Source organism: Carcharodon carcharias, chromosome 7 (assembly GCF_017639515.1).
Source record: "Carcharodon carcharias isolate sCarCar2 chromosome 7, sCarCar2.pri, whole genome shotgun sequence".
Taxonomy (NCBI): domain Eukaryota; kingdom Metazoa; phylum Chordata; class Chondrichthyes; order Lamniformes; family Lamnidae; genus Carcharodon; species Carcharodon carcharias.
The window spans coordinates 30,967,339-30,980,856 of record NC_054473.1 but is presented as its reverse complement, the minus strand read 5'-3'; the positions used below and the strand labels follow the sequence as shown (position 1 = coordinate 30,980,856).

Below are 13,518 nucleotides of genomic sequence, written 5' to 3'. Positions count from 1 at the left end.
GCTGAAGGGACTGGATACTGCAAAGGCTATGGACCCTGACAACATTCCGGCAATCATACTGAAGATGTGCTCCAGAACTAGCCATGCCCCTAGCTACAACATTGGCATCTACCCAGGAATGTGGAAAATTGCCCAGATATGTCCTGTCCACAAAAAGCAGGACAAATCCAACCCTGTAAATTTCCAGCCCTTAAGTCTGCTCTCGATTATCAGCAAACTCTATCATGCGGCACTTGCTTAGCAATAACCTGCTCACTGACATTCATTTTGGGTTCTGTAAAGGCTACTCAGCTCCTGACTTCATTACAGCTTTGGTCCAAACTTGGACAAAACAGCTGGACTCAAGAGGTGAGGTGGGAGTGACTGCCCTTGACATCAAGGCAGCATTTGAATGAGTGTGGCATCAAGGAACCTAAGCACAACTGAAGTCAGTGGGAATCATAGGAAAACTCTCACTGGCTGGAGTCATACCTAGCACAAAGGAAGATGGTTGTGGTTGTTGGAGATCAATCATCTCAGTTCCAGGACATCACTGTAGAGGTTCCTCAGGGCGTGTCCTAGGCCTAACCATCTTCAGCTGCTTCATCAATGACCTTCCCTCCATCCTAAGGTCAGAAGTGGGGATGTTCACTGATGATTGCACAACATTCAACATCATTCCTCAGATACTGAAGTAGTCCATGTCCAAATGCAGCAAGACCTGGACAATATCCAGGTTTGGGCTGACAAGTGGCAAGTAACATTCGTGCCACACGAATGCCAGTCAATGACCATGTCCAACAAGAGAAAATCTAACCATCTCCCCTTGACATTCAATGGCATCAACATTGATGAAACCCCCACTATCAACATCCTGGGGTTACCATTGATTAGATACTTAATTGTACTAGCCAAATAAACTGTGACTATAAGAGTAGGTCAGAGGCTAGGAATCATGCAACGAGTAACTCACCTCCTGATGCCCAAAGCCTGTCCACCATCTACAAGGCACAAGTCAGGAGGGTGATGGAATACTCCTCACTTGCCTGGACAAGTGTAGCTCCAACAACACTCAAGAAGCTTAACACCATCAAGGACAAAGCAGCCCGCTTGATTGGCACCCTATCCGCCACCTTCAACATTCAATCCCTCCACCACCGATGCACTGCACTGCAACTTGACAAATCTCCAACAACAGCACTTCTAAACCTGTGACCTCTACTACCTAGAACAACAAGGACAGCAGATGCATGGGAACACCATTATCTGCAAGTTCCCCTCCAAGTCACACACAATCCTGACTTTGAAATATATTGCCATTCCTTCAGTCGCTGGGTCAAAATCCTGGAACTCCCTCCCTAACAGCTCCCTAACATGGACTACAGTGATTTAAGGCAGTGGCACAGCACCACCTTCTCAAGGACAATTAGGGATTGATAATAAATGCTGGCTTCACGAACTTTGTAATCAAGCCTGTTTACCCATCTTGAGACCATTTCACTTTCCTCCTTTGCTCTTCTCCCCAACTCCAGATGAGTGGTCTAAGTTTCATTTGGTTACTCGGGTCCAGGGAATAACAAATTTATGGCAGATATACAAGGACTGAAAGGTGGTTATTTACCCTGCCTTCCACAGCATATATTACTCATCTGGCATGAGCAGAATGGGCAAGTAAGGAGGCTAGAAAGACAACTGAAAGCCTAAAGACAAGTCAGAGCTGTGCCCCTCCACTGCCCCCTCCCCACACCCCACCACAAGCAATTTTAAGACCAAGTGGATTGCAAGAGTTGTGACTTGGATTTTATATCATTGAAAACAATATTCACAGTTTGTAATAGGTCTTTATACATTGAGATGCTAGACAGCTGCTGCAATCAGAGTACAAGATATTTTAAAAAGGAAAATATCCTTGTAAAATAAAGTTTTCTTTTTGTCTCTACAAATTAGAGCCAAATGCATTTTTCCCATAATTGTAGCCACTTACCCAATGGCGTAAAGTGTGTGAATAGGTTTCTGCCATCCTCTTCCTGCAGCTTGAGCCCTTATAAGACACTCTGCATAATGATAGGTTATTTCACTTGGTTTTCCTAGTAAGAGGTCATATTTAAGATCTTTGCCTGTGATTTTCTTGTAAATGTTTTCAAGACACAGCACAAATATTCCATGACCGAACCTGTTGGGCCAGAGGGGAAGTGTCAAAAATCACAACACAGAAAATTGCTTTCTCTTCCAATAACTGACTGTGTTGCTAACTCGAAGTTCAACTTCGATCACGAGAAATTTACCTCACTTGGGTGCCTCTTTGCCAACTATTGTGGAAGAGGGAGAAACAGAAAACAATACTTGCGCAGTGCCTTTAACATAGTGAAACATCCTGAGATACTTCATAAAAACAGCAAGCAAAATCTGTCAACAAGCCACTTAAGGAGATCCACATTAGGACAGATGGTCAAAAGTTTGGTCCATGAGGCAGATTTTAAGCTGTGTCCTAAAAAGGGGAGGGAGATAGAGGGGTGAAGAGTTTTAAAGGGAAACGGAAAGATTTAACACAGGAATAGACCAATCAAATCTCTTTTTCTGCACTGAACCCTCGGGGATTTTGTACAGTTGCATTTTCCTGATTTCTTCCCATAGCCATTCATATTACTCTTCTTCTTTCTGCTGGGCTGCATATTGAGCACTGACCTCTCCTGCTATCTGTTAAATCAGAGCAGCAGCGGAAGAGGCCAGCACTCAATACAGGATGAAGCACTTAATTGGATATTAATTGCCCAACTTAAGGGCCTCAATTGAGTCATGGCAGGTGGCCCACCCGACGCATCACAGAATTGTTACCGTGTAGGAGGTGGCCATTCAGCCCATCGTGTCAGCGCCGGATCTCTGAGCATTTTAACTTAGTGCCAATCTCCTGCTTTTTCCCTGTAATCTTGCAGATTGTTTCTATTTAAATAATCATCCAATGCCCTCTTGAATGCCTCAATTGAACTTGCTTCCACCACACTTCCAGGCAGTGCATTCCAAAGCCTAACTACTCACCGTGTGAAAAAGTTTTTCTCACCTCACATTTGCTACTTTTGCAAAACACTTTAAAGCTATGCCCTCTGGTTCTCGATCCGTTTACGAGTGGGAACAGTTTCTCCCTATCTACTCTGTCCGGACCCTTCATGATTTTGAAAACTTCTATCATATTCTATCAAGTCTCCTCTTAGCCTTCTCCTCTCCAAGGAAAACAGTCCCAACTTCTCCAATCTTTCCTCATAACTGAAATGTCTCATCACTGGAACCATTCTTATAAACCTCTTCTGCACTCTCTCCAAAGTGTTCACATCCTTCCTATACTATGGTGCCCAGAACTGTACACAATACTCCAGCTGAGGCCTAACCAGTGTGTTATAAAAGTTCATCATAACTTGCCTGCTATTGTACTCTCTTCCCCTATTAATGAAGCCTAGAATACTGTACGCTTTGGAAACAGCTCTCTCTATCTGTCCTGCCACCCTTAATGACTTATGTACATATACACCCAGGTCTCTCTGCTCTTGCACACCCCTTAGAATAGTATCCTTTATTTTATACTGTCTCTCCATGTTCTTTATACCAAAGTGTATCACCTCACCCTTCTCCGCACTGAACTTCACCTGCCACTTACCTGCCCAGTCTATCAATGTGTCAATGTTCTTTTGAAGTTTTACACTGTCCTCCACACAGTTTACAATTCTCCCAAGGTCTGCAAACTTTGAAATTGTCCCCCGCACACCAAGATCTAGATCACTTATATATATCAGGAAGAGCTACACACTACACACCTTCCAGCCTGAAAAATACACATTAACCATTACTATCTGTTTCCTGTCCTTCAGCCAATTTTGTACTCACGTTGCTACTGCCCCTTTTATTTCATGACCTATAACTTTCCTCACAAGTGTTGTGTGGCACTGTATCGAACATCTTTTGGAAGTCCATATACGCCACATCAATGGCATCAACCATCTCTGATACCTCTTCAAAAAACTCCAGCAAATTAGTTAGACATGATTTTCCTTTAACAAATCCATGCTGACTCTTCCATATCAATCCACATTTTTCCATGTGACTATTAATTTTATCCTGAATAATTGTTTCTATAAGCTTCCCCACCACCGGAGATAAACTGACTGGTCTGTAATTGCAGGGCAGATCTTTACAACCTTTTTTGAACAAGGGCATAATGTTCGCAATTCTCCAGTCCTCCGGTACCTCCCACGAATCCAGGGGACATTGAAAGATTATTGCCAGTGCCTCTGCCACTTCCGCTCTCACTTCCTTCAATATTCTTGGGTGCATCTCATCCGGTCCCGGTGCTTTATCAACTTTAAGTACCGACAGTTTATCCAATATCTCCTCCTTATCAATTTTAAACCCTTCTAGTGACTGAGTTTCTTCCTCTGTCACCATGGCCTGGGCAGCGTCTGCCTCGAAGGTAAAGACAGATGCAAAGTATTCATTTAACACCTGAGCCATGCTTCTTGCCTCTATGTGTAAATCCCCTTTTTGGTCCCTAATCAGCCCTACTGTTCCTTTTACCACCTTTTTACTATTGATTTGCTCATAGAATACTTTGGGATTTCTTTTTATGTTAGCTGCCAGTCTTTTTTCATAATCCCTCTTTGCTTCTTGTATTTGCTTTTTCACATCCCTTCTGAACCTTCTACATTCAGCTTGGTTCTCAGTTGTATTTGCTACCCTACACCTCTTGTAAGCATAATTTTTCTCCTTCAACTTAATTTTTATCTCCTTTGTCAGCTAGGGAGTTCTGAATTTTTTGTCCTACCCTTCCCTTTTGAGGGAACATACCTTGTGCCCAAACCATCACCTCTTTGAAGGTAGCCCATAAGAAATAGGAATAGGAGTAGACCATTCGGCCCCTCGAGCCTGCTCTGCCATTCAATAAGATCATGGCTGATCTTCCTGTGTTTCGATTTCCACATATCATCTACCCCGATAACCTTTGATTCCCTTGCCTAACAGGAATCTATCTACCCCTACCTTAAAAATATTCAATAACCCTGCCTTCACCACCTTCTGAGGCAGAGAGTTCCAAAGTTGCACAATGTTCAGAGAAAAAATTTCTCCTCATCTCTGTCCTAAAAGGGCAAACCCTAATTTTAAAACAGTGCCCCCTAGTTCTAAACTCACCCACAAGAGGAAACATCCACCTTGTCAAGGACATTCAGGATCTTGTATACTCCAATCAAGTCACCCCTCACTCTTCTAAACTCCAGTGGAAACAAGTTCAGTCTATCCAACCTTTCCTCATAAGACAACCCACTCACTCCAGGTATCAATCTAGTAAACCTCTTCTGAACCGCCTCCAATGCATTCACATCCTTCCTTAAATAAGGAGACCAAAACTGCACACGGTATTCAAGGTGTGGTCTCACCAATGCCCTGTATAACTGAAGCATAACAGCCTTACTTTTATGTTCACTCCCTCTTGTAATAAAGTATAGCGTTCCATTAGCCTTCTTAATTACTTGCTGTAACTGCATCTTAACTTTTTGTGACTCATGTACTAGAACACCTACATCCCTCTGCATCTCAGAATTATGCAGCCGTTCTCCATTTAAGTAATTCTCTGCTTTTTTATTCTTCCTGCCAAAGTTAACAGCTTCACATTTCCCCACATTAAACTCCATATGGCAGATCTTTGCCCACTCACTCAACTTATCTATATCCATCTACAATCTCCTCATGTCCTCTTCACAACATACTTTCCTACCTATCTTTGTGCCATCTGCAAATTTAGCTACCATGTCTTCGCTCCCGTCATCTAAGTCATTGATGTAAATCGTAAAAAGTTGAGGCCCCAGCACAGACCCGAGGGACTCCACTCGTCACATCCTGCCAATCCGAAAAAGACCCATTTATGCATACTCTCTGCTTTCTGACAGCCATCCAATCTTCTATCCGTGCTAATATGTTACCACCTACACCATGCGCTTTTATTTTCCGTAATAACCTTTGATGTGGCACCTTATCAAATGCCTTTTGGAAATCCAAGCACAGTATGTCTACAGGCTCCCCTTTGTCCACAGTGTATGTTATTTCTTCAAAAAAATTCCAATAAATTGGTTACACATGATTTTCCTTTCATAAAACCATGCTGACTCTGCCTGATTACCTTGAGCTCTTCTAAGTGCCCACTATAACCTCCTTAATGATCAATTCTAACAACTTCCCCATGACAGATGTCAAGCTAACTGGCCCATAATTTCCTGTTTTCTGCCTCCTTCCCTTCTTGAATAGAGGGATTAGACGTGCTATTTTCCGGTCTGATGGGCCTTCACTGACACTCAAAAATGTGGTGGGAGTAGGCAGGCATGTCGCCAATGGCACAGAGCCTCATTTACAGGTCTGCCTGCCTGCATTCCTGCCCACGAGTGGCCCGTAAAATTCAGCTGATACTGGGGTCTCCCCTTTTCCATCCCCTTCCCCAGGTGCCATGGCTATAACCATTTAAAAAAAAATCTGACTTAAGGGAATAAAGAATCAGCTAATTCAGGATTCACTGCACTGGTCATCTGTTCCAGTAATTAATTGTCACAGAATATAAGGATGTTGCATTTAGCGTGTAAATCTAGCCCCAAATTTTTCCATACCCCCCAGGCTTTATAGCCCTCCAAGTTCTAGATAGAACATTCTCATATCTGCCATTTTAGCTGGGGCCAGAAACAGAAAGAGGAGAGAGTCATGATATCTTCCACATGACCTTAAGTACATTTCATCTCTCACTTCTATTTAAAAACATTAATAGAATTCCCAGAGGGAAGAGTGGTGTTTTCCTCATGCTATTTGTCCTTCAGAGCTTTTCCATTGCAAAACATTTCAAACATATCAAATACTTGCCACTCCTTTTCCTGCCTCATCACCCCCGCATAGTCAACGCTTAAAATTTAGTCTATGGAAAAGGAATCCAGTGACAGCTAATGCTTAGTCATCACTCAGGGAAGTTTGTACAATAAGTATTGACATTTATTATTGTAACCAATGTTCCTCTCAGGATTGTATGTTGCAGAGTTGGAATTCAGAACAAAGTGGTACTTGGCAAGGTAAGACTCTGAGCTTGGTACCTTAGACTAGAACAGGGGCCAGCAAAAGAGCTATAACATTATAGGTCCATTGTGATCTGCACTCTCATACAGCAAGTCCCCACATTGCAGCCTGACTTCAAAATTAACCCTCATATTTGAAATTAATCTGAATTAGGTCTACCTTTAATTGTTTAATCTTATGTGGATGTCTTATCATACCTTGGTGACTTGCCCTCTGCTACCCACATCAAGTCCGTGTTACAAGCCACTACAGGAATATGAGGGTAAAGCAACTGCCGAGGAATGCTGTCTGGATTTCCAGCAGTCAAGAGGACATCAATAATCAGCTGAAGATGTGTTTCCCAATGGATAGGCTCACAAAACAGGATAATAGCTAAAAAATGTAGGGGGGGTAAGAAAAAGTACATTTAATTAAGGCATATTGGAAGTAAAACAAAACACTGAGAGTCATGTTTAAGAAAGGATTTTTGATTGGAGATAGTACTATGGAACCCAATTATTGAGATTACTACTGTGCACCAATGCATGTCAGTAACTTCAATTCACAGTCTACTGCAGATAAAATTCAGGCTATAATCACTCAAAAATACATTCTGTGAGACATGTTGAAAGCCTGTAGCAAGTTAAAATATCGTGAAGAATACGGAGATGTGCAATGACGACTTTTGGCCATGCTCTTCTATTAGTCAGCCACCAGGGGGAGAAACAGAGTCTCACTGCGTGAGAGGTGAACAAACCAAATACAAAGACATTTATGAAATGTAATACTGACAGAAGGATACCTTCTCTCCCATATCTACCCTTAAAATTTGAATTTGTGACTATTTATCTTAAGAGAACAGCAAATGGCCTATCTGGAACCTCCATCCGAGCTTCTGTATTTTGTACTTTGTGTATGGGAGTCCCTGCAAATGGCATAAGTCGGTAGATTCAATGCAAATATTCAAATGTGCCTATATCAAAACTCCCAAAATAAATCATTAGCATGCAGCAAAAGAAATAATGTGTAAGGCAACAAATACGGAAAATGGTAGAATGCAAAATTTGAGATACTATGTAATATGCGTAACCCCTGACTGGCACAAGTTTGTTAATCTGTGGACCCCCTGCAATTTGCTCACAGATCTCAGTTTGAAAAGCTATGGTGTATAATGACTGAACAAATCATTCTTGTTACATGAAATTCTAGGCTTAACAAGACTGCTGCATTGTTACAGTTTAACGTTGCATAGCTTTCCAGTAGTTATTAGTTACTGTATTTCTTTGTTTGGAATTTTAATACCTTTAAAATGTCATAATGGCCATGGGAGAGTAGGAACAGCGTAGGAAAAAATATACAATGCCCAAACACTCCAAAACAAAATGAGGGAAATGTTGTCTGAGAACAGCATTTCTAAGTTGTTCTTAGTAAGATTTGTTTGGCATTGTAACGTCTTTACAATATTACAAAAATAAATACACGCACCAGTACCAGGAAAAGATTAAAAATATAATTTTACAATATATAGCTTACAGTTATCTTTTGACATTAAAAGCTGTCAGAGATCCAAGATAGCCAGCAACGAAACTCAGAACAGAAACTGGAGCAGCGAACCATTTGGCAGAGAACAAACTTGCAAACCAGCTGTGCAACCAGCCAATCGAGAAATCAATAAATTTAGTAGCAGAATTATGGAGAGGAAGGAATGCAAGACTTCCATATTAACTAAAAACTTAATGGTATTACCAGCACTTCCCAATAATTCTGCTCTTGGAGCACAATCAGCAGTGATATAGTTGGTATTTACTCTAAACTTAATTAATATGGAGGATATGTCCTTGTCTCCCACAACACCCATGTTTCTAGCAGAAAATTCCAGGTGGCCAGTGACTTCTGAATACTCCAAGAAAAGCGAAAACCAGTAGTTTTGTAAATTAAATTTGCAAATTAAAAACCAGTTTTGTCCACCAGCTTTTACACAATACCATTCAAAGATTGGTAATTGAGGTTGACATTCAACAGTTGTTTGTGCACTGTTATATAGAATTTTCCCCCTTAATATAAAAAGGTCAAATTCAATACAGCTAACAGCCTACAGTATTCCAGACCTGCTTCTTCTCAAACCTTTCCTTTAATACAAGTATAATAGACTTGTCACCTTAAGGGTGCATTCTATTCAATTTTAGCATTGGTGCAAAGTGATTCTAAACTTAAGACTGTAAGGCCCAAACCTATTTGAGAGACTCTCTCCTCCAGGGAGTTGAACATAGCTTCATTCTGGTGTCAGGTTGGGCCCCAATGCTGTATATAGGTTTATGTAACTGCTGTATCAGTGTAAAGTCAAACTGCTTCACACTAATACTGCAGTCAGAATGGAAATGAACTTTAACACAACTGCCATTTAACATAAACAATTTAAATGCACAAAACACACACATTTGAGTTACCTTCAATGTTAGGAAACTTCACAGGTTTAGGTGACTGGAAAATAAAGAATTCTAGTGTTAAAAGATTACTGCCATGTCACTTGAGGACAAAGATAACATTATTGAGCTTTTCAGAAGAGACTTTTCCACAATTACAATGTGCAAAGTATTGTAGTCACACACAGGCACAGTCCCTCCTAATTCAAAATTGTTTAATTAAGATTATCTGTTAATTATGCAACAAAATACACTTTTTATTCAAATGACTTAGTCCATATTTCTTCACAGTTAATCTTTTGAAGAAAATAGTTTGAATTAGTAGCATGAAATCCAGCTTAGTGTCTGCCTAGACAGGATACTTGCTTAACTCAGAGAATTTGAACAAGGAATGATTCAAGTGATAGCAAGAGATCAAGAGCAGGAATCCAGAAGCATTAATTAGGTAAGCAGGTAGGTGATTGGTTGATGGTCATTACACTTTTCTTTTTTTCTCTAAACTAGGGCGGTAGTTTAAAATAGTACTGGGGATATTTAAGTAATGTATTAAATTTGTAGCTCAACTGGTTAAATTACTTGATATAACTACAAACAATCATTGAGTGCTATTTCTAAACTTGAAACTCTAGCTAAAATAAAATGGAGATGGTAGGGCAGCATGTGGGAGTTGTGGACACTGGCATTATCCACAGCAACTGCATTTGCAGTTAAGTAGTTGCAGCTCGAGGACCATTAGTTCAGAGTTGATGAGCTGGAGCCTGAGCTTTGGATATTGATGCATCAGAGAGGGACAAAGTTACTTTTGTTCCAGAATGTAGTCGCACCCCTTAGGCTAGATATTTCAGATTTGGCCCCTGGTCAGGGACAGGACTACAAGTGAGATATGGGGATCCAAAAGGTAGCACTGGAGGAGCTTCAGCCCTTGCACTTATCCATCAGGTTTGAGATTCTTGCTCCCTGTGTGGACAAAAGCAAAGAGTGCAGGGAGGATGAGCAAACTGACCACAGCACTGTGGTGCAGGAGTCATTCAAGTCAGGGAAGTAAAAAGGAATGTAGTGGTAGTAGGGGACAGTATTAGGCAGATAGACATTGTTCTCTGCAGCCAGGAGTGAGAATCCTGAAGGCTAAATTGCCTGCCAGTATGGACATCTCTGCAGGCCTGGAGAGAAGCTTGTATTGGGATGGAAAGGGACTAGTTGTCATGGTCCACATTGGCATCAACGACACAGGTAGAATGAAGAAAGAGGTTGTGTCAAGGGAGTATGAGCAGCTAGAGGCTAAATTAAAAAGCAGAATCACAAAAGGTAATCTCTGGAATGCTACAAACCACAAGCAAATTAGCAAAAGGTAAATAAAATTAGAGAGTTGAATGCCTGGCGCAAAGATTGGTGTGGGAAAAAGGGGTTTCAATTCGGGGGGTGCTGGCATCGGTACTGGGAAGAAAAGGAGCTGTACTGTTGTACCGCTGGAACGACCTTCACTTGAACTGCACTGGGACCATTGTCCGGCTGAATCATACACCTAGGGCTGTAGAGAGAATTTTAAACTGAATAATGGAGGAAGCCAGGAGGGGAGGGTTCATATGAGGGGAGATTTAGAAAGTTAATGAGAAAGGGCAAGACAATAGTGTGGGATACTGAGAATGATAACTAGAGTGTGACAGGAGTGGTAGGCAGTGACTAGTAGGGTACCGCAGAGATCAGTGCTTGGGCCCCAAGTATTCACAATATATATCAATAATTTGGATGAGGAAACCAAATGTAATATTTCCAAGATTGCTGACAACATGAAACTTGGTGGGAATGTGAGTGGTAAGGAGGACGCTAAGTGGCTTCAAGGCAATTTATACAAGTAGAGTGGGCAAATACATGGCCACGTGGCAGATGCAGAATAACGTGGATAAGTGTGAAGTTATCCACCTCGGTAGGAAAACAGAATGGCAGAGTATTATTTAAATGGTGATGGATTGAGAAATGTTAATGTACAAAGGGATCTGGGTGTCCTTGTACATCAATCACTGAGAGCAAGCATGCAGATTCAGCAAGCAGTTAGGAAGGCAAATGGTATGTTGGCCTTCATTGTGAGAGGGTTTGAGAACAGGAGCAAGGATGTCTTACTGTAGCTGTACAGGGCCTTGGTGAGACCAAGGCCCTGTACAGCTGGAGTATTGTGTGCAGCTTTAGTTTCATTACCTAAGAAAGGATATATTTGTCATAGAGGGGGTGCAGCAAAGGGTGACCAGACTGATTCTTCGGATGGCAGGATTATTGTATGAGGAGAGATTGGATAGACTAGGCCTGTGTTCACTGGAGTTTAGAGGAATGAGGAGGATCTCATTGAAACATATAAAATTCTGACAGGGCTGGACAGATTGGTTTCAGGGATGACACTTCCTCTGGCTGGTGGGGGGGGGGTTCTAGAACAAGGGGTCACAATCTCAGGATAACGGGTAGGCCATTTAGGACTGAGATGAGGAGAAACTTCTTCACTCAGAGGGTGGTTAACCTGTGGACTTCTCTATCACAGAGGGTTATGGAGGCCAAGTCTTTAAAAATGATACAGATAGATTTATAAATTCTAAAGGCATCAAGGGCTTTGAGGAGAGAGCAGGAATATGGCATTGAGATAGAGGATCAGTCATGATCATATTGAATGGCAGAGCAGGCTCAAAGGGCCAAATGACCTACTCCTGCTCTTATTTTCTATGTTTCTAGGAAAGAACAGAATCTACAAGTATAAGAGTGCGCCAACAAAGAAGGTTTAGGGTAGGTAAAATGGTAAAAAGACAGAATTAAAGGCTGTTTATCTGAATGCACGTCAAGGTTCCCTGGAATATTTTCCATCCATGTGCACAACAATATTTTTATGTGCACCAATGTCAAGGTAATGCAGATATGCTCCATTAGTAGAAACAAAATAAAACTCACTGGACATTCAAAATGTCGAGTGGCCTGTATACTTCAATTCACAGTTCATTCCAGATTACTATGTGGCCAGGCACAGGAAAACCTTAGAAGGAAAACTCTTCTCCTCCCATTGGTCCCATTCTTATTCTCTCGCCTGCGCACCTGCCCCATTCTCCCACCCTCCCTGTTCACTCGCCCCATTCTCTCACCCTCCCTGCTTGCTCGCCCCTTTCTCCCACCCTCCCTGCTCGCCTGCCCCATTCTCCCACCCTCCTTGCTCACTCGTCCCATTCTCCCACCCTCCCTGCTCGCTCGCCCCTTTCTCTCACCCTCCCTGTTCACTGCCCCATTCTCCCACCCTCCCTGCTTGCCTGCCCCATTCTCCCACCCTCCCTGCTCGCTCGCCCCTTTCTCTCACCCTCCCTGTTCACTCGCCCCATTCTCCCACCCTCCCTGCTTGCCTGCCCCATTCTCCCACCCTCCCTGCTCACTCGTCCCATTCTCCCACCCTCCCTGCTCACCCGCCCCATTCTCCCACCCTCCTTGCTCACTCGCCCCATTCTCTCACCCTCCCTGTTCACTCGCCCCATTCTCCCACCCTCCCTGCTCTCCCGCCCCATTCTCCCACCCTCCCTGCTCTCCCTCCCCATTCTCCCACCCTCCCTGCTCTCCCGCCCCATTCTCCCACCCTCCCTGCTCTCCCGCCCCATTCTCCCACCCTCCCTGCTCACTCGCCCCATTCTCCCACCCTCCCTGCTCTCCCGCCCCATTCTCCCACCCTCCTTGCTCACTCGCCCCATTCTCCCACCCTCCCTGTTCACTCGCCCCATTCTCTCACCCTCCCTGCTTGCTCGCCCCTTTCTCCCACCCTCCCTGCTCGCCTGCCCCATTCTCCCACCCTCCTTGCTCACTCGTCCCATTCTCCCACCCTCCCTGCTCGCTCGCCCCTTTCTCTCACCCTCCCTGTTCACTGCCCCATTCTCCCACCCTCCCTGCTTGCCTGCCCCATTCTCCCACCCTCCCTGCTCGCTCGCCCCTTTCTCTCACCCTCCCTGTTCACTCGCCCCATTCTCCCACCCTCCCTGCTTGCCTGCCCCATTCTCCCACCCTCCCTGCTCACTCGTCCCATTCTCCCACC

At 43.2% G+C, this 13,518-nt stretch overlaps 2 protein-coding genes across 4 annotated transcripts in view; one reads left to right on the top strand and one right to left on the bottom strand.

Annotated features, from left to right (window-relative positions):
- The window catches only part of zgc:77375 (uncharacterized protein LOC402927 homolog), a 44,390-nt gene that overhangs the window by 5,154 nt on the left and 25,718 nt on the right, over window positions 1-13,518 (bottom strand). The window contains exons 5-7 of the mRNA XM_041190819.1: window positions 9,498-9,531; window positions 7,269-7,443; window positions 1,964-2,152 (exon numbers count right to left, since the gene is read on the bottom strand). Of these exons, the coding sequence (XP_041046753.1) occupies window positions 1,964-2,152; window positions 7,269-7,443; window positions 9,498-9,531 (398 nt within the window). The remainder of the gene's footprint in view (window positions 1-1,963; window positions 2,153-7,268; window positions 7,444-9,497; window positions 9,532-13,518) is intronic.
- The window catches only part of rab43 (RAB43, member RAS oncogene family), a 69,985-nt gene that overhangs the window by 43,829 nt on the left and 12,638 nt on the right, over window positions 1-13,518 (top strand). Inside the window, exon 4 of one of the 3 annotated variants that reach the window (XR_005943454.1) lies at window positions 12,189-12,239. The exons of the other annotated variants lie outside the window; for them this stretch is intronic. The gene's annotated coding sequence lies outside the window, so the exon portion shown is untranslated. The remainder of the gene's footprint in view (window positions 1-12,188; window positions 12,240-13,518) is intronic. 3 annotated transcript variants of the gene reach the window in all.